Source organism: Natator depressus, chromosome 3, assembly GCF_965152275.1.
Source record: "Natator depressus isolate rNatDep1 chromosome 3, rNatDep2.hap1, whole genome shotgun sequence".
Classification (NCBI taxonomy): Eukaryota; Metazoa; Chordata; order Testudines; family Cheloniidae; genus Natator; species Natator depressus.
Genome location: NC_134236.1, coordinates 159,936,017 through 159,957,056, shown reverse-complemented (window position 1 = coordinate 159,957,056; position 21,040 = coordinate 159,936,017). Strand labels below are relative to the sequence as shown.

The 21,040-nt window shown below is 42.8% G+C and overlaps 1 protein-coding gene across 1 annotated transcript in view; it reads left to right on the top strand.

The window, feature by feature from the left end:
• DNAH14 (dynein axonemal heavy chain 14) overlaps nucleotides 1-21,040 on the top strand; it is a 467,695-nt gene that overhangs the window by 86,872 nt on the left and 359,783 nt on the right. Inside the window, 5 exon segments of the mRNA XM_074947623.1 lie at nucleotides 2,216-2,537; nucleotides 7,467-7,524; nucleotides 7,690-7,787; nucleotides 8,942-9,087; nucleotides 14,103-14,450. Coding sequence (XP_074803724.1) covers nucleotides 2,216-2,537; nucleotides 7,467-7,524; nucleotides 7,690-7,787; nucleotides 8,942-9,087; nucleotides 14,103-14,450 — 972 coding nt within the window.

The following is a 21,040-nucleotide window of genomic DNA, read 5'->3' as shown; positions in this document are numbered from 1 at the left end:
ATTTCTGAAAGGTCTGACCTCACAGTAAGGTCCCTCCCTGGGACCTTAATTTAGTATTGGTAGCAGTTATGGATCTGCCACTTGAGTTTTTGGACTCATGCTCTCTTCCATTTATCCGTTAAGACAGCTTTTCTCATTTTAATAACGTTGGTAACAAGAATGGGAGTGCTATAAACTTTAATGGTAGGACCCCCATGTACAGTTTTCTACAAAGACAAGGTCTTATTAAGGCCTCCCTCAAAGTTCTTGTCAAAGGAGTTCCACCTAAACCAGGTCATACATCTACCAACATTCTTTCTGAAACTACATGCTCACTGGGATAAGGAGAGGTTGCGCTCACTGGATTCTTGTAGGGCACTTCCTGTTTAGACAGGACAAAACCATGTAGATTCTCACTGAGACTCTGGGTAGCTTACACAGAGAAAAGAAAAGGAGCACTTGTGGCACCTTAAAGACTGATGAAGTGAGCTGTAGCTCACGAAAGCTTATGCGCAAATAAATTTTGTTAGTCTCTAAGGTGCCACAAGTATTCCTTTTCTTTTTGTGGATACAGACTAATATGGCTGCTACTCTGAAACAGAGAAAAGAGATCATCTAATATCAGCATGAAGCATTTCCAATTGGACCTTTGCCTGCATCGGGTCCTATTATGACTTCGCAAAGCTTGTACCACCTGCAAAAAGTATTGCACAATGTTCCAATCATGGACCTTTATAAAGCAGCAACTTGGTCTTTGATACATAGGTTCACTCCACATTATGCCATTGTTGAAGCATTTATTGCCAGTGTACACTTTGGAAAGGCAGTTGTGCATTTGCTGTTTAAATAGACTCTGAGTTCCTTCCACAAAAGGAGTACTGCTTGGGCTCACCAACACTAGAATATATCTGTGTACAAGTACTTGAAGAAGAAGAAATAGTTACTTAACTGTACAATAACTGGTTCTTCAAGATGTGTTATACACATATATATTCCATGACCCAGGTTACATCACATTTACTAGAGTCTAATATCACCAAAATTTGTGTGGTGAAGGAACTGAGAGGGTTGGGGTGGCCCTGCCCTTTATGCCATCAGATAGAGGGCACATGCACAGGGGTGCACATGTGGGAGGAAGAGCCTAATGGTTTTCTTTTCCCATGTGAAAGCTAGTCTCTCCCCTGCCTTCCAGTGAATGGCCACAGTTAGTCTTTGTATTCCTCTTTCTGACTACAAGTACCACAGGGAGTTAGTGCTGCTAGTATGGTGTAGCAGCAGGTGTAGTGTCTCACTTTCCAGATCCTTTTGGTGCACTATTAGAGTTCCTGTTTGGAATGGTATGCATCTCTTCTGCACCAATGTAGAGTGATACTTTTAAAAACAAAAATGGTCCTTAAGTTTTTTACTAAATCTATTCATTTTAGTGGGAGTTTGCATGAGTTAACTGAGTGAGGATCTCATAATTTTGCTCAAGAAGATTAATGAAAATGATTGAGATTTTGAATCTGTTGTTACTATAGCATATCACACAACAAATGATTTTCAGCTAACACTTGTATACCAATAAATATTAATTGGTTTTATTTAAACCCACCCAAGTAGTAAAATTTGTAATATTATTTGACACTATTAAAGTAGACAAGATATAATAAAACTTAAGGAGGTGTGGAAATATGAAGTATTCTACAAGTTTACTATTAAATCTACTAAAAATAGGCAGCTGAAATGAAGAGGCTTGTAATTCATAAATGCATCTGCATCCATCTGAGATTCAAAAACAGACCCATAAAAGTGGATAAGTACAACTCCCATTTTAGAATTAGGGGAAAATGAAGCACAGAGAGTTTTGTAACTTGTTGAAACCAAGAACGGAATTGGTAATAAAATTCACATCTGACTAGTCCCTATCTGTAATGGTTTAATCATTTCATCCTGTCATCTCCAGATCAGAAGTGCTGGCTCTGTTTTGTATCTGGAATAATTACTTCTAACATTCATACAACTACTTTTTAGTGAACACTTTTACACTGATGATGATCAATAATCTCCCTCAGCTTTTGGTCTTAGGATCAGATGTTTTCATTTTTTTTCACTGTATAGTGTCTTTACACAATTGATACTTGTAATTTACGCTGTTGTATAGTGTGATCTGTACTTTTTATTTCTGTAAGAAAAATGCTATATTAAATATTTTAATGTATCCTTGCAATTTAATAATATCTGGATATCAATTTAGGTGCTAGAAGATGTAAAAAAGCAACTGGAAGGAGAGCAAGAATATGCACCAGTATTTGAAGTAAATATAGGTCTAAGAATTCCTTTTGAGAAGTTTAATGATAGGGGCAGCCATCAGGAGGATGAGCTGGAGTCCTGTGACATGCAAGATGATGATTATTTTTCACTGACCTCAGTAGAGTTTCTGAAGCAAAGGTTAAAAGATGATGAAAATTTGAAAAATTGTACCCAGAGTAACAGCAAAAGGGCATATGAGGAGCTGTTGGAAAATACAGAGAAACAAGAGAGATTTAAGGAAAGTCAAGGAAAAACTGACCTTTCTGGTAAGATAAACAGAGTCCTTTAGGAATAAAGAAAAGTATCATACATGAAACTGACATGTAAACTATTACCGAAATAGGATTTAGAGTATATCCAGTAGCACAGTAGAGATTGAATGATTATGCAAATGCTAGAATTTTTGCAAGTAACAATAACATCATTTAAAGATTACTGTATTTTCTGACCTTACTAGTGACTAATGAAGTACATTTAATTTCTAAGTATTTTGATATTGTAAAAAATCATTTCCATCGGTTAAGCTGTGTGTGTGTGTGTGTGTGTGTGAGTGTGTGAGAGAGAGAGAGATACTCTTATCATTTTTCAGTTTTTTTAGTTACTGCTGTAAGCTAGCCCAAATACTTGGTTGTGACTCCGCATACTAGTGATGGAAACATGGAGAATAATGTTTTTGAGACGGAGACCAGCAGTCCATTGATTAAGCTTAATCTTTATAGTGGCATAGCATCTTCTGGAGATGTTTGTTTCTCTCTGCAGGAAACTTTCCAGAAGCTAAAACTATGCCTTTTCACAAGCTTTCTACCACATTGCTTATGGAAAATATCTGTGGCCAGTCAATAAAATGTGCAGACTGCTTCCAGATATTCCTCATGTACATCTCTCCCTGGCAAGTATTTGCTGTTTTTTTCTGGGTGTCAGGTTTGGGAAGAATTAAATAATTAGATAATTTCACAAAAACAGGTACATGCTAATGGTTTTCAAGAGTTCCTCATATACTTCAACCAGCATCTGAAGATGTGGCATTGAGAATCTCTACAGACAGCTGGAACGGCCACTAGATGTTAGTCAGATTCATCTCAAAGTGCTTCATCAGTCAGCATTCATTTTGGTTTGATGCCGAGGGGGGACTCCTCAAGTAGGCCTAATGGCATCCAAACTTCCTGGACAGTGGCAGGAGTCCCTGTCCTGAACCAAGTCGTTGGGAGCTTTCTGCTCTGGAGCAGAACCACCTAGTACCAAGAAGGACTGGACTGAGATTTTGAAGGGCAAAATCATGGCACTTTCCAATACTGGGACTGCTTCTTTGGTACTAAAACCCTCATTGGTACCGGTGGATCCAACATCTTCTGCTTCAGTGATCTGAGTTATAGTAATGATTCTAGCTCTCTACTTGGCTCTAGAATACCTTCTACTGCTTCCAGAACCAGAGTTACCTCCCTCTCCAGACCTCAACGCCCGGCACCAGGACTTCAGCTGCTTCTGATATCACTTTGGTACCCATCTCTGTCCCTGTCCTCAAGTAAGGGGTGAGCCCGATTGGCTCTGGTACTGTCAGTGAATAGAGAGGCAGGTCACCCTACCTCCTCTGATACTAAGGGCTCCCCTTCTGGATCTGGGATAAGAATTCTCAGGGTTGGAACAGGACTATGAGAGGGACCCCTTCTGCCTGGGTAGAACATCGGAAGTCTCCAGGGCTTCTCGCCACTCCCATATGAGAGAATATCTCCTCCACCCCCCTCCCCTGCCACTCACTGGTGCTCTGCTCCCTGTGGACCAGTACAGAGGAATATGAGATCCCGCAGTGGCAATACTGGATCCCAGAAGATCTGTGGGATTACCACCTTTATACCCATTTCATGGCATAAGGACCCAAGGAGACGTAGGGTTCTCAGAGGGTGGAGGAGGAACTTCCTCAGCCTTCTCAAGAATCACAACTCCAGCAGTATGAGGAAGAATAGAAACAAGAACAGAAGTTGTCTATGCCTGTGACATTTTCTTCTTCCCTGGATGATGTGTCGTTCTAGTTTTGCCACCATGCCCTGATGACTAAGGCCCTCCAGGACTTACTGAAGAGAGTGCAGAATCACTTCATATTCCCCTGAAAGAGGTGTAGGAAGATCCACACAAAGTGCTGGTCATTTTGTATAGATCAGTCCCAAGCAGAGTGGTGCTTTCTATTAATGAGGCCATCCTCAAACCTTCCAGGCCTCTCTGGCAGACACATGTCATGATCCCACCGGTCTACAGTTGGGCTGAGAAGAGGTACTTCATGCCTGTGAAAGGGTCAGAGTACTTAATTTCTCACCCGCTTCCCAACTCATTGATGGTGTCTGTAGCCATCGAGCATAGCTGACAAAAACGACCGAGTTCTAGGCCGCATGAGAACAAAGTGAAGAGGGTTGACCTCTGTGGTAGGAAGGCATATTTCTCAGCCTCCTTTCAGTTCTGAGTTTCAGACTGTCAAGCTCTGTGACAAGCTGGGCGGCTTCACTGATAAGGTGCCTCTCAGGACTTTAGAGACCAGTTCTGGGCTCTGACTGATGAAAGAAACTGGAAACAAAGATTGGCACTTCAGACTGCCCTAGACATGGAGGGCCTGGTGGTGAAATCTCTACTCAGTGGTGCGGTAATCAGATGCTCATTGTGGCTCTCCTCTTTGGGAATCCCAAAGGAGGTACAAACAATGGTGGAGGACCTTCCATTTGAGTGCAATGATCTATTATGCAACGCAGTGTATTCCACAGTCCTGGATCTCTGGACTGCTCTCCTCTCTCCGCAGCTCACAGAGATGGATCAGTGTTTTGGTGCTGGATGGTTTCGCCATGCCCCCTCTGCTCCTGCTTGTTGCCAGATTTTCTGCCTCCACAGCAGCAAACAGCGGCAGTTTCTTTTGCTCTTGCCCTTACGCCTTCTATTTTAATTTTTCTGCCCAATTTTCTGGGCAGTGAGGAGCAGTGTTCTCCCTCCTTAGCATTCCTCCTCCTCCCTGAGTCTGTTAATTTCTCAAGAGTTTAACCTTCCCATAGCCTCTGATGTAGTATTTCCCTGCTGGCTCCTCTGCCCCTTACATGTATGGCAGAGCAGCCAAGAAAGCAACGGGTAAAATCCAAGTGGTGCTCTATATGTGAGACAGCATTCCCAGGCTTGGTTGACAGTGAGTTGTGTCTAGCCTGCACCTAGGTTTCCATCTCTAGCTCTGATAGGTCCTGGGGCTACTAGTCAGACAGGCCAGAGAGGTCCCCTGCCCACTGAGACAGCCACGACTCCAATGGGGAAAAAATAGACCAGGAACCCCACAGAGGGTTGTATCCCCCCCTTAATCAGCACAATCTGTTGCCTTCTCCCTGTTAGCCAATTTCTTATCCAGCTTACAATGCTTGTATTGATCCCTATCTTCCCTAATTTAAGTAATGATTTTCCATATGGCCATAGCTCCACTCCATGGCTGCGGCTCTGCGGCTGGGGCTGGGAGCGTAGTTACAGCCAGGCTGTGGTGGAGGCCAGCAGCCAGGCCTGCGGCCAGGTGCATCTCCACTCCCACTCCAGCATTGGTCCCTGGCCCCAGACCCACCCGCAGTTGCGACCCAAGCCTCAACCCCCTTACCCCTGTTCATGCCCCGCAGCCCCGCTCCCGACCCTGGCTGGGGTGTGCATGTGCAGGCAGGGGCAAAGAGGGTGCAACCCTGAAAACTTTGGGGACCACTGCCTTAGGGATATGTCTTAGCTCCCTCAGCTTACGCTTTATGGTATCTCATCCATCATTTGAGCCCCTGGCATCTTGCTGTCTTCTATATCTTTCTCAGAAGATAACATTTCTGGTCGCTATCAAGTCAGCCAAAAGACTTGGGGAACGAGGGGTGCTTATGGCTTATCCTCCCTGTACAATTTTTCAGAGGGACAAGGTATTCATAAGACTACATCTGTAGTTTATCTCTTAGGTGTTGCTGGAATTTCACATCAACCAGATTATGTACCTCTGTTTTACTGTAAGCCTTGTTCTGTCAGAGAGGAGGTTGCATGGCTTTCACTGGACATAATCAGGGCTCTTGCCTTTTACCTGCAAAGAATAAAATCGTTTTGAAAATCCCATAAACTCTTTGTCTCATTTGTGGAATTTATGAAAGGAGAGGCTCTTTCCTCCCAGACGCTGTTGAAATGGATCTCAGAGTGCATCTGACTGCTACAAGATAAATGATATTTCCTTTGAGGGCAGCATGAGAACTCACTTGACTAGAGCTCAGGCAGGATTGGTTGCTTCCCTTAGAGATGTTCCTATTACTGACTTCTGCAGAGCAGCATCTTGGAGTTCTGTACACACCTTCACTAGACAATATACACTGGTGCAAGGAGCTGCTTTTGATGCTTCCCTAGGCAGGGCAGTTCTGCAATTTACTGTGCCATAGGACTCAAGGAACCAGACTCAAGGAACCTTAAAGAGGCATTGCATGTGAATCACCTGAAGTTCACTATAGATAGGGACAATCAGTCAAAGAAGGATGAGTTACTCACCTTGTAGTAATTTGAGTTCTTCAAGATGTGTTGTCCCTGTGTGTAGTACACTACCTGCCTGCCTTCTGCACCAACTGGTTCCACTTACTGGGGACTAGCAGCAGAAAAGTAACTCAAATGGCAGTGGTCCAGCAGCCCCCTTTATTCCTTTAGGGTGGAGTATGAGGGATGGGTGGGGAGGTGCATGCTCAGACCCTCCTGACATTGCTAAAGACAAAGTCTCTGGTTTTGGGCACATGGAGCACATTCGGAATCTGAATGTTCACTACTCATAGGGTCAACACATCTCAAAGAACTCCAGTTACTACAGGGTGTGTAACCCATCTGTTCTCCTCGCGTCTTAATATGCCATTCCACTCAATTTGGGCAGCAATATTGTTGGACCAGGACACTCTTTTTCTCTGAATTCCTTGTCTTTTAGGAATTTTAATTGAATTTTTTCTTAGATTTTGTGTTTATTGCACAAGAAGCCTCAAACTGAGGGCATTCAGCCTGCCAGCACCCTTATCTCCTTAAAAAGAGAGTAATGTCACACACACTTGACTTTTTTCCTGTTTCCATCTGTTGGTAGAAGAAGTTACAACCACTGTTTGGACTGATTAACATATTAAGGGATATAAGACACCAAATTAGGAGGTAAGACATTAGAATTTTGTTCAATACTTGTGCTTTCTTTTCTGTAGCAGGCAAAGCAGAAGGCAACCCTGAATCAGATAATAAAGTGGAATTAAAACATGTATGGTAAGTGTAATCTTAGAAACATATTTAACAACACATTATTCAAAGTATAACAGCTGATAGTAATGGGGTAAAAGTGGGCGTTTTAGTTGAAACCTCTATAATAGTATACAAATACTTTTAAAATATTTTACCAATATTCAGAATGTTGATTATTTTCTTTCCTAGTTCTTCATCATTCTGTACAGATATCTTTTTAATTCCCAATAGAAGACAGTTTTCTAAAAAATTACAAGGAATTGTGGATGGTCTAGAAAATACTACTGGTATGTATGATTGTTGGTGTCACTTCATAAAGCAAATACTAGCGAATATGTAATAGAACAAAGCACTAAGCAAGAAAAGAGGAGAGGTTAGTAAATGCTATGGAGTGGGCGGAAGAGAGATTTAGGAAAATGAAGAAAGGATGACAGAAGAGAGGAAAAAATAGAAGACAAAAAAGAAAGGGAGACAAATACAACGAATAGAGGGAGAGAAAAGAGGTGTGGGGAGAATAACATTGGTGGTGGTGGTCCAACTCCTTTGTTGTTTTTTTGTTATTTTTTTTACAAATGTTGATCCACGCATAAATTTTGTATTGAGACTTGTATACACTACTGAAGTTTAGAGTAGGCTATCAAATGTGCACTTTGGCAGCCCATTGGCCTTCCATACCATAAATCAGCTTATTTCTCACACTGGGTAGTTTCAGGACATTGCTTATTTATAGTATGGTATATAGAACTGATCTGGATGACAGATCAAAAATAATACGAATTTTCTTCTTCTAGAGAGTTCCTATGGGTTGTCAATTCAGGTGCCTGTACACCCCATATACCTTTGATTATATTTCTTGCTAGCAATGTCTGGTTGATCCATAAGTACACCCTAGCTATCCTCATGCCCTGTACCTAGAAGAAAAATCTCTTTTTAAGGAGCCATTGATGAAGAAGATTTTTCCTGAGATTCTTACCAGTGTGTGCCCAGTTCACCCACTTATTCTTATAGGTTTCCTTCTACAGGGATTGTCTCTGAAAGGGTTTATTCAATACCTAATTGGGATGAAAATCCACATCATCACTCTCATATGCCCTGGTACCAATCTCCCTAGGCCCCTCCCTCTCTCGCATATGGGGCATCACAATGGCCTTTTTGGAATATGTGGGAATCTTTTTGGGGATAGATACGCGAAGATGCAAAAACATTCCAATGAGAAGATGCATGGAAGACAACCAGTGTTGTCACAGCCTCTTCCTATTCACTCTGTTCAGAATGAAGACATATGATGTCAGGAAGTGCAACAGCTAGGGGATGAATCACCTCTCTCTCAAAACATCACATCGACCTTGCATGATGAGGATGTTATGCCTTCATCTCCATTTTGTGTGGATGATTTTAAACTGTTTCAAGAACCGATGAGAAGAATTCTGATGCTTTACAGATTTCTTTAAAGGCAATTCAAGAATCTCAACTCAAATTATTGGGTATACTTCAGTCATCTTCCAATGGGTGGTGCTTCCAATCAACAAAGCTTTATTTGAGCCAGCAAAAACTGTTTGGATGAGTCAGCCACCATTCCAGCTACACGTAAGAGAGTTGATAAGAAATATTAATTATCTCCCAAGGACTCAGTTACTGTTTTCCCTTCCAGTTCAAAACTCTTTTAGTAGTAGATATTGCCAATGAAAGGTCAAAGCATGGTTGTAGGTCAACCCTTCCTGACAAGGACCAAAAATACTTGAATTTATTTGGAAGAAAAAATTATTAGTCTGCCACACTTCAGTTTAGAGTAATGAATTTCCAAGCACTGATGGCAAAGTACAATTATATTAACTATAACAACTTTCATCTTTTATTAAGTTTCTGCCACAAGATCAGAACATTCAGTTTCAGTCCTTGATAGCTGAAGGTCAGACAGTAGCCAGATATTCACTTCAGGCTGCTTTCATGTCGCTGGCAACACACACTGTGGCTGCAGCTATAGTAATACATAGAGCATCATGTCTGCAAGGGTCTGGAATTCCTAAAAAGGCCCAGAGCACAGTGGATGAGCTTTATTCAGTGATAAAACAGATGCTTCACTTCATTCAGTGAAGGATTCCAGGGCAACCTTACATTCCCTGGGAATTTACACACCTGTCAATAAGAGAAAATATAAGTGCAGTTTTCACAAAGTCAGTGTTCTGTGCAAATGTCTTACCAGTAAAGACTGTCTGAACCTCCCAAAAAGAAGGGAAAGTTTCAGAAGAGGCCTTCCTTTGCCAACAATAGAACTGTGCAACCATCCTCATCTGGGAAACAGCAATTTTGCTCAGAAGTTTGAGAGCTGCTAACCACTTGTCGCCTACCCTTCTATTCAGAGGTCACCTTTCTCTTTTCTGGAAAGCTTGGGACTGCATAACATCCAAAAAGCGGATTTTAGAAGTGGTAACCTCTGGATACACAATCCACTTGAAAGTTATCCCTGTCCCATCCCTTTTCAGTGAGTGTCTTTTGAGAAAAGATGTGGATTTTCATTGAAGCAAGACCTCTCAGTTACATTGGTAGAGAGGTCTACTCAAGGTACTTCCTAATCTCCCAGAAGAACGGGGGATAGAGACCCAATCTAGACCAAAGGAGATTAAACACCTTCATCCAGCATTCAAAGTTCAAGATGGTCATATGATCCAGGAGACTGGTTTGCACTTTGCAGCCCCTATTTTAATACAGCCATGAATATGGCTCTCACCCGTCTGCTATGATTCAGAATAGATTAAGATTATTACCAGTACAGAGTGTTCCCATTTGGACTTTTATCGGCACCCAGGCACTTCATCTTCGCTCTTGGTTTATTCCCATGGTGGTCACAAATGTGCATATTAATCAGGAAATTCATTTGCTGGAGTTCTGGGAATTCTGGGGAGGCCAGATTGAATGCATTATATGTGGACAGCTCTCACTTTTTGCCAACAAAGAACTAAACCTTTCTGAGCCTCTCTAAAACATTGTCTTGTTTGGAGAAAGACTGAAAGGCTGCCCAATTACATCTCAAAGTTTATCTTATCTGATTGATTGTGGCATGTATACAAAGCTGTTACGAAACCTTGAAAATAAAACCACCTACAAATATTAAAATTCCTTCTACAAGGGTGTAGTCTTCTTCTATGGCCTGGTTAGCGAATGTCCTTATACTTGATTTTTGTAAAACAGCTATGTGGGGCTCTATCCAGTGTTTACTAGACTGCCATTGTTTATTATGCCCTTGTTCAAACTTCTTGAGTTGATGCCTCTCTTGTTTTGGCTGTACTTCAATCTGCTGTAAATAAAAAAGACTCTGAAGCTCCCATCCTCATAAGAGGGTTACTGCTTGGGAGTCACCTGAAGTGGAACACCCATTCGGGACTGTCACTCAGCAAAGAAAGGAAGGTTACTTGCCATGTATGGTAATTGGAATTCTTCAAGATGTGGCCACTACCCACCATCTTTCCCCTCTGCTTCAGAGCCCTTAATATTTGAAGAATTCCACAGTAGCATATGAAGTGGAGTGGCAGTTGATCCCACACTGCCCTGTATACCCTTAGTAAAGGGCACAAGGACAGCTAGAGCACTTGTGTACCATGTCTATACTGCTAGCAAAAAATCTTCAATTAAAGGTGTCTGTGGACCTCTGAGGTGCATCACCCATAAGAACACACATCTCAAAGTACAGTTTCTTTTGAATACATTGGATCCAGCATCGCAATTTACCAAGAAGCCCATGGCAGTGAGGTCTTCCTATTGGTTTCATCCTTATGCTGTTGTTGTTTTTGTGTATTGGCTGGCTTATACCAGTAGCAGTTTTTGCTTGCCTGGTAGGCAGGGTTTGTTGTCGGTTTGACCCAATCACAGGTGAGGTCAAAATTGGATGCGTCCCATGCCTCCAAAATCTGGGGATAATCGTGGACTAGTTAATGTCAGTATTGTTCTTTAGGGAACTGAGATAGCATGTTGTAGTGAAAGCTATGAGCGCCTCAGTTCTAATCTTGTCTTTGCCACTAACCAGCTGTGTGGCTTTGGCTAATCACTTAACCTGTCTGTGTCTTAATTTCCCTTTATATAAAATAGCATATGAAATCTATATGCGAGACTTTACCCGTATTGGGCAGCTTCTTATCTTAACAGATGGCATCATGTTCCTAAACATATTAGGCTTGGTTCACCCTATAAATACAATGAGGTAGGGATGCAGTTTGCATCCATCTGCTCCTATAGGAGCAGTTGCATCAAGAGAGTGGTCCACGGGAACAGTGGCAATTTTTACACTATCTTCCCACAGTAGTTCCTCAAGGGGAGAGCAACTTTAATTTCTTACTAGGTTTGCCCTCTTTGGTCGTTCCTCCCCACTTTCTAGGCTCTACCAACTGGCTTCATCTGCTCCATTTGAGTGGGACTTCTGGGCAAATTACGTCTTTGTGATTTTTCCACTGGCCAGGCTTCCTGCTAATGAGGCCCAGCAGAATGGGTTATAGAATATCAGAGTTGGAAGGGCTCTCAGGAGGTCATCTAGTCCAACTGCCTGCTCAAAGCAGGACCAATCCCCAGTTTTTGCCCCAGATCCCTAAATGGCCCCCTCAAGGATTGAACTCACAGCCTTGGGTTTAGCAGGCCAATGCTCAAACCAATATCTTGAGTGTACAATTTTGTGAAATTCTTTTCCTCTTTCATTAGAAAACTATTTCTGTTAAACAACCGATTTTTGGTGGTCATCTGAGTGTTCACCTAAACCAAGTTTCACTATCTACCTGAAAGGGTGTTTTGAGGATTGGTTTGTATATGGTTGTACAGCACTATGAAGATGAAAAGTGCTGAATTTAGCTATAGCAGGTAGCGGCTGATTTGCATATTTAGTTACGTATATATTAACAATCTTGCATTCTTCATGCCAAACATAGATGGATGTATATGTTCCTGTATGCCTGTTGTTCAAAAAAGTGGGGGAACCCTTACCTCTATGTTTGTTGAAATAATAATTACATTTATACTTGCATATATTGAATATTTAGATACCAAAGGCCAAATTCATTCCTGGCATAGTGGGAGCACTTCTATTAACTTCACAAGAGTTGCCGCTACTTATACCAATGATGAATTTGGCCCCATTGTGTATCTTCTTTTTATTTATCATGACACCAAAAATTAGTAAATATATATGTGCAGTTATACTTGCCATGTTAATAGCACTTGTCCCTACCACTGGCACACACTAGCTTTTAGTGACAGTGTCACAGGAGGCACTTATGTGTATGCACATTAATCTTAACTCCAGGGGTTAAAACTGGGGTCATAGTAAATGTATCCTGGCCTCAGTTACACTGGAAAAACTGCAGTGGCCTCAGGATTTAACCCCTTGAATTTAGACAGAAATATTTTCCATCACTAGAATATCTTAATAGCTTTTAAAATACTTTACATCACTGTTGTGTGAAGATGAATAAATTCTGCAATATATTTTCCTTATGCTCTGTTATTTCACCTCCTGTGCATAATACGTGGTGCACCAAATCAATATTATTCTCATTTGTAAGTAACAAATTAATCTTTGGAGGCTTGGAATTATTCATACGTAAGTATAATTTGTTAATAGAAAAAAAAGGATTTTAGAGCTCCAAGATTTTGTATGTGAAATGAGACAAAGATTGCCATGAAATAATGATAAATTATAAAATATATAGAAAATAAGCAAGCTATAGAAATCTTAATTTTTAATTCAATATATTCAGTTCGGTGTGGTGATTTCTTCAATATGTATCATTGCTGTAGATTATATGGGGAAGTACAATATTAGTGTAATATTTGGAGAGTGAAGAATATGCATGCCATTTATGATCTTTGCTTATGTATTATTGTAAATTTGAGTTCTGAGATTAGTCTCAGAAAATTAATTTGTTTGAATTATCTCTCTTTAGCTCAGGTTATTCCATTTTGTCGTGATACTCGTCTGTCAGTCTTCATCACTCAATCTTTACATAAAATAATGCAGTCACCTGAAAATTGTACACAATTGTGGGGAAAAGAGTATCCACCACCATGGCCCAATTGGGAGCTACTTCTAGGAACAGATCCATGCTACCAAAACAAAGTGTGTGCTGCAAAGTTAAAAATATGTATATAAGTAACATAACATTTGATTGTAAAAGTATATTTTAAAATAATCTGTTATATGTTGAATGCTAACCCTGTGTTTGGCACTGTATACAACACAAAATAACACACTCCCTGCCCTGAAGAGTTAACATTCTAATAGACACACATAGGATGTGCTGGGAAACCCAACGCTGGCAATATTTGAAAAAATGTTATCAACTTACTTTCTGTGGGCATCATATTAGAAGTGAGTCTTTAGGAAGGACTCTTGGGAGGTAGTTGTAAACTAAATGTGAATATACCAGTCTGAATTGGTATAGGTCCTGTGTGTTTTAAAGAAGTTCAATTTATATATTTTGACCATTAGTGTTTTGAAAAATTGTTAATTTACAAAACGGGTCAATAGATATCTAAATTGCTGTTAACAGAGAAAATTTAATTAGACCAGCCTTTTGTCAAAATGAAATTTGTAACTATTTCTTACAATATTAAATCTACAGATTTTGACTCTACTGTCTATTCTTAGTAGTTCAATGGAACAAGTTGAATCTTATAGCAGAAACTTTATGCGATACTGTGCTATGGTGGATGAAGCTAAATCTATGAATATGGAAATCTTAACACTACAACGAGAATTATCATCACATGATTTCAGAGGCATCTTAAATAAGTATACAGATGATGTAAACAAGATTATATGTATGACTATTGAAAGACGCATTCATATGATTAAGGTCAGAAGTGTTAACTATCAAACAAACTGCCTGCCATATTTTGAAAGCCTGCTTAATATAATACGTTCATCATTGTATGCAATAGTTGAAACAAGGAACTCGCATCTCTTAGAAGTAAGTGACTTGATCATTTTTATTGCACACACATTTAGGGTTAATAAATTAAAATGGTATATAGCATATAGTATGTATGGTATTATTCCACACATATATTAATCAACAATATCATGAAATCAAATACTGCTTAGTTGCTATGATGTCATTAGAAGATTATGTAATTAAAATGATCATTTTTACGTTTGTGAAGGGAAACCTTAAACTATGGTTCTTTTTAAAAGTTACTCTAAAAAGTCATATAAGGTTCTACATTTTTTTATTTCTCTGTTTACCATAGCAAATTTCCTCAGTTTCCAAGAAGATTCTTTATTTTCTAGTTGTCAGATCCATCCATCCCTCTGATCAATCGCCTTTCATTAGTACCGTTCCACATAATCTAAGACATGCCCTGGAAAAGGAGTTTTGCATAGCAAGATCCATATTGGACTTCATAATGTATTGTGCTCTTTACACTTTGCAGACGCTAGGAAGCTATGCTTGGGGGATGTGTCATCTTCAAAATTATTTTTATAAAAAACAATTCCAGTTCTTCAAGTGGTTGTCCACATGTACTGCATTTATGGTGCACAGCATGAGGCCAATATCTTTGAAGATCGGTGCCCCATAGTTTAGGCATAAAGGATGGGGTGGGCAAAACTGCACTCCAGTTCCTTCTTTCCATTTGTGGCTGTGAGACCGAACATCTGCAGTGTCATGCCAATGTGCAACTTAATTCTCTTAGTTAGTTAGCTGTAGTTTATATAGTTAGTTTCATTCTTTGTAGCTCATTGGCTGTATATATAAACTGTAAAAACCCAAAAGCTTTTAGCTTTATTGTCAAGTCCATGTGCTCTTGGCACCAGACGCTTAGACACGGTGGAGTCCAAGACCTGTCCCTCTTGTGAGGAAGCCATTTCTATCAACAATAGACAGTGTAAGAGCCTTTTGCTTGGGGGATGTGCATATACCACACAAGTGCTCTATATGCTGTTCCTTTTCTAAAAAGGACCCAAAAATCCAGGGTCACCTGAAAACATTCCTCCTTAAGAGCTCCACAGTGGCTTTGTTGACTCCTGAGCATGAGAAATATATCTGATCAGACCGTACTGTCTCTGAAAGCACTCCAGTAAGTCAGCGGTTCACTTTGAGCTCCAGAACTCATTTTGTTTTGAGGAAGTCCCTCTCTTTTCCAGTGGGGTTGGCCAGTATCTCTTCAGTGTCCTCAGGTCAATTTTCTGAAGAGAGAGGTCTCAAAGAGTACCAATCCCATGGTCTCTGGAGACACAGATGTGCATCTCTGGCACTGAGCAAGTCCAATACAGCAGGCAGTTCAAAGCCTGTAACCGTTCCCATTGATGCCTTAACATCAAGCAGTCATCACAACATCTGTGCTCAGTCTCCAGATGCCACGGAGAAGTCTGGTATTAGCAATCGTGGACTGAAGTGCTTGGCACTGAAAGAGTCAGCTCCAAAGAGCTCAGCATGAGAGCTTTGTGCACACAAATGTACTGTTTCTGACTCTGAAAATCCCAGTAACAAAGGACCACACCCAGAAGAATCTACCTATGGCACTGGTGTAGGGTGTGAGCGGTTATTGCTCTCTGGTACTGACTGTACTTCCTCCTGAGACCTTGCTGCCTGAGCCTCTATTTGTGGTACCCACCCAGCTCGAGGTACTGAGACACCTAATGGTAACTGACCAAGCTGACATTCTGCTACTTTTTTCTGACAAGAAGTTACCTTCTCTGGCACAGACCTCAGCACCGTTACTGGTTCATGATCTCCCTCCCGGACACCTGAGAGATCTGCTTCATGGATGGAGGTAGCTTATTACTTCTTTGAGTGCTAGTCTCTATTTGCATTCCGTTTTAGGTTGTACATGTGCTCCATGTGCCTGTGAATGGAAGTTTTTGCTAGCAGTGTCCATTGGTCTGTGCATGTGTCCTACTTATCACCATACCAAGGCTAAAAAGGACTATGCAGGACCAACTGCCACTATAGTTCTTTCTCACCACCCTTGGTCTGAGACAGAGCACTAGTGTCCATAGCTAGTCTGAGCTTAGCTTCTCTTTGTGGTTAGTTATTCAACTAGTAGTGTATATATTGTTAGTTGATTAGATTAGTTGCCCCTCTGTGTGGGCAGGCAGCCTCAGCAAGGCAGGATCCAAGTGTGGAGGGGCTTAAGTAGGGGGAATCCAGGTGTGGTTTAAGAGGGTTCTGTGTGGGGCAATCTGGGTGCAGGTGAGTCAATTGGGGAGCCAGGTGAGGGGGCGGGGGATTTGGATGTACAGGGGCTTGTTGCAGGGGACCAGGTGAAGGTGATTGGGGCTCAGCAGTGTGGGGGCGGATAGAGCTTGGTGGGCGGGGTCTGGATGTGGGGGGCTCACTGAGTGTTCCAGATGCTCAGGGAGTGGGGCTTAGTGGGATGGGGATCCAGGTGTGGGGGGCTTGTCAGGCTGGTCTAGGTGCAGCGGGAGTGGGGTTCATCAGGGGGCTTCTGAGTGTGGGGAGGTGAGGCTCGTCTGGAGGGTCTGGATGCATGGGGGTTGGGCAGATGAGGGAGTGGCTCCCTGTAGAGGGATCCCTCCCCCTGCAGCTGAGGCGCAATGGGTGTGGGGAGGGGGATTTTGCAGAGCTTTCTGCAGCCAGGGGAGAAATCTGTGGGTGGGTCTGACCCAGCCCCAGATGCTGTGCAGGGGAAGAGGAAGTCCCATCCTCCCCAGCCCAGCCGGGACTAGCAGCTGAGCCCAGTGCAGGGTAGGAGACACCAGCCAGGTCTCTTCCCCAGTCCCACCTCCTGCCCCACAGTGATTTAGGGCACCCAAAACATACTGCTGGGGAGGGTCGCAGTACACAGTATAGACTTAATGGTCTATAAACAATTGTAATCCCTGTTTTTCTCAGGGAATTTACAGTAATATCAAGTAGCAAAATAGTTCCATTAGTGGTACAGTATTCCTTCCCAGTACCATCCACGAATCAAGGTAAGACCCATTCCTCTCTTTAACCAATGGCATCGCCATTGAGAGGTCTCCTGTTCCTTCTCTGAATTCATAGCCAGTGGAAATACATCACCCTCAGTTCAAAGGACATTAGTTCAGATGGGGTATCTAGGAATGTCTCAGTCTGTGTTCCCTCTAAACTGTGCACACTTGATTAGCAGAGCCATGTACATCTGGCAATGTGTGTTTAGGTCCCCTCTTCCCCTCACCCCCCGCTTCTTTGCAGCCATGTTGCTCCTGCAGCTACTCCCAGGACCATCCTGCTGGCTGTGCAGAGTGGGGAGGGGAGGGAGGGTGCTGATATCGGGGTGTCCTTCCCCCACCCCTGTACCCCATCTCCACAGAGTAGGGGAGAGGGGACAGGGCTCAGGACTTGGAGCAGGAGCGCTGCTGAGGTCTGAACAAGCTTTCCACGTTGTGAGTGAGTGCCTTAAAGAGAGCGCGCGCAATCTCTGAGACTTCCCTAGGCGTCAGCACACACAATCTCTCTCACTCACTCACTCTGTCTCTCCCCCTCCCCCCGCCCATGTACCCCATCTCTGCGGAGCAGGGGAAGGGGGGACAGGGCTCAGGAGCAGGAGAGCTTTCAATGAGTGCCTTAAAGATACAGCACATGGTGTCTCTCAGAAACTTCTCCAGCATCCAGTTCACACAGTCTCTGTGTGTCTCACACACACACCGTGTCTGTGTCTCTCTCACCTCCCAACACAGTTGGTTACTTCTTGGTAGTTCCTGCAATGCACATATATTATGTAATTTTATTCTTTCAAAGTGTTATTTTAGTTTTTTGACTGGTCTATGCATTTCATAATTTTTATTTCTCTCTTACACGTAAATTTAATTATTTGAGTAGTGAGTTCTAAAATGCCTAACCTGTCCCGGCTGGAGTAATTATTCCTATGGTAACTTTTCAAAATATGTATATTATATCTAGGTTTTTTATTTCTACTGGTGGTGCACATCCACACATTACCTCGGTGCATAAAACAAAATTTATTCCAACACATGGATGGAAAAAATTAGAGGGAACATTGGTCTCAGCACTCCCTTGTTAGTGACCATCAGTCTCATAGGATACGGTATGCTCCCTGCGGGGCTCCTGCTCCCTTCCCCTCTGAAACACCTCAGTGTGCCTATTGAATTTCCTGGGACCGGTATACAAGACATCCCTCTCTGGGACCACGTAGTGAGCATGACATAAGGCGACAGAAGGCCGTTTTAATCCAAGGAGGCTCCTTGTCCGCTTCCTAGACAGGAGAAACAGTCAGATGGAGTCAGTCAGCTGGAACAAGGGGACACCTCAGCTCCATTGGTCCTGTCATTTTCACCCAACGAGGCAATGGTATGAGCTTTGCTTTCAGTTCCTGAAAATTGTCAAAAAGGACTGCTGAAGCCCCTCGAGATACCACTAGAAGTGGAGGAGGCTCCTCAGAAATTATTGGTCATCCATCATAGCTTGATTCCGAATAAGGTTGCCCTCTTTATCAGTGAGGCAGTCTGAGAGCCAGCAAAGACTGTGTCACAGATTCTGGCCACCATTGCCCCTGCACCTGGAAGAGCAGAAAAAATATGTACCAGCTAAAGGGGCAGATTATCTCTTCTCAGAACCTGTCCCAAACTCTCTCAAGCAGCAAGTAAGAAGAGTAAGCAACAGAAAAGGTCCTCATCAGTTTACAAGGATGCTAAACATCTAGACCTCTTTGGGAGGAAAAAACTATTCATCACCGAGTTTTCAGTTTAGCTGTTGGGATAAAAAGAAAGAAAAGAACTTTAGTTTACATTTCCCACCCTGTCTAGGGGGATTCCCCACCTCCCTGCTAGGGGCATTTAGAAGATTCTCTAATTCTTTCAGTTAAAAAAAAGAGGAGGAGGAGGGAGAAATAACTCTCTTCTGCATTCCTCACTGCTAGAGGGTGATAGCCCTCCCTCCCAGAGGCTGGGCTTCAAGAGGTGCCTCTCCTTCAAGGAGTTAATTCCTGTAACGGAGAAAACACTGTCACTGTGTTCAGTGCAGAAGTGGTCCCTCTGCCACCAGCTAAAGCCAAGGTCTCACAAAAACCGGAGCTGAAGACACTTCTGCCTCCAGGGGACTCCCATGTAGACCCTGGATCATCCCCAAAGCCTTCAGTGACAAAGAAGTAGAGTCACAGAAAAGACCAGCAGATTCTCCCTATAAAGGCTTGAGAAAAAGGGCTCAAAGCCCCCAAACTGAGTTGTTGGCCAGCCAGAGGGGTTCGCCATTGCAGCCACATTGGTACTGGCGGTACCCAGAAGTATCAGGATGCTTCTGCTGTGAGCTCAGCTGCACTGCCTGGAGGCACCAGGAGTCAGGTTCTGAGGCAGCGGTAGCACCCCCTAAGGACAAAAACAGTTTCTGTACCATCTCTAAAAGAGCTGTACCTAGTAAACCTTTGGTACCGGATGTGACAAAGCTCCCATCTAGGGAATGCTCTGCACCTTCTCAGCCATCAGTACCAGTAATGTACCACAGACACTCAGATAACGAGCCCACGGTACCACAAGAGTTCTGGTACCCTAGAGACCTGATGGTTGGGAAATAACCACAATCCCCATTAGTCGGTACTGGGGCCCTGGTATCGAGCACATCCTGGCACCTGGAATCGCCCTCTACATCAGGCCATGTCACTAATAGCCTGGTCAGCGCCACTCTTACCCAGTGACAAAGAGGATGTCATTTTCCTGGTCTCTCATTGTGGCCTGCTGTCACAATATGAGGGCACTCCTCAATTCCATCGAGCCAACCCATGATCATGGTATGGGCCCACTGGGGCAACCCCACTACCTAATATCCTTCCCCCCAGTGGCGGTATTGGGATCCTTGGGTGACTTACATATCATGGCCATCCAGTATCTCTCAGAGAGAGTCCACCAGACAGTTTTCTACAGCCTCATTGTCCAGAGCCCCTGAGCCAGGGGAGGAAGAAGCTTTTGCACAAGAGGAAGAAGGGCTTGAAAGGGAAGTCTCCCTCAGCAAACTCCTCCCAGCAAACTTGTCCCCATTTCCACCAGATGAGGCTGTAAAACCTCCCCCCAATCAGGTGATGATTTTAAGAGAGCTGACCAAAAATACTACATCCCTCCCAAAGAGGTAGACTTCCTATTTCAACATCCGCAACCCAACTCCATCATAGTAGATGCGGTTAATGCACGAGGCAAGCAACATCATGGCAGGTTGACCTCATACAAACAGGATTGGAAAAGACTAGATCTCTTTGGAGGGTAGGCATATTGGTCTGCAACATTGTAATTTAGAGTTGTGAAATACCAAGCTGTGATGGCCAAATATGATTTTATTAATTATAGGAAACTCAGTACATTTCTGGAACATTTACCGGAGACACAAAAGGAGTTGTTTCAGGCCATTGTCAGACAGGGTCAGTTAGTAGCCAGAATGACGTTACCGACAGCACTGGACGCAGCTGATACAGCGGTGTGCTCAATCTCCACGGTAGTGGTAATGAGGCAGGCTTCTTGGCAGCGCCTTTCTGGGTTGCCCAAAGAGCTGCAGATGATGATGGAAGATCTCCTGTTTGAAGGGCTCGAGCTCTTCGCAGAGAAGGCAGACTCTTCTCTCCATACCTTGAA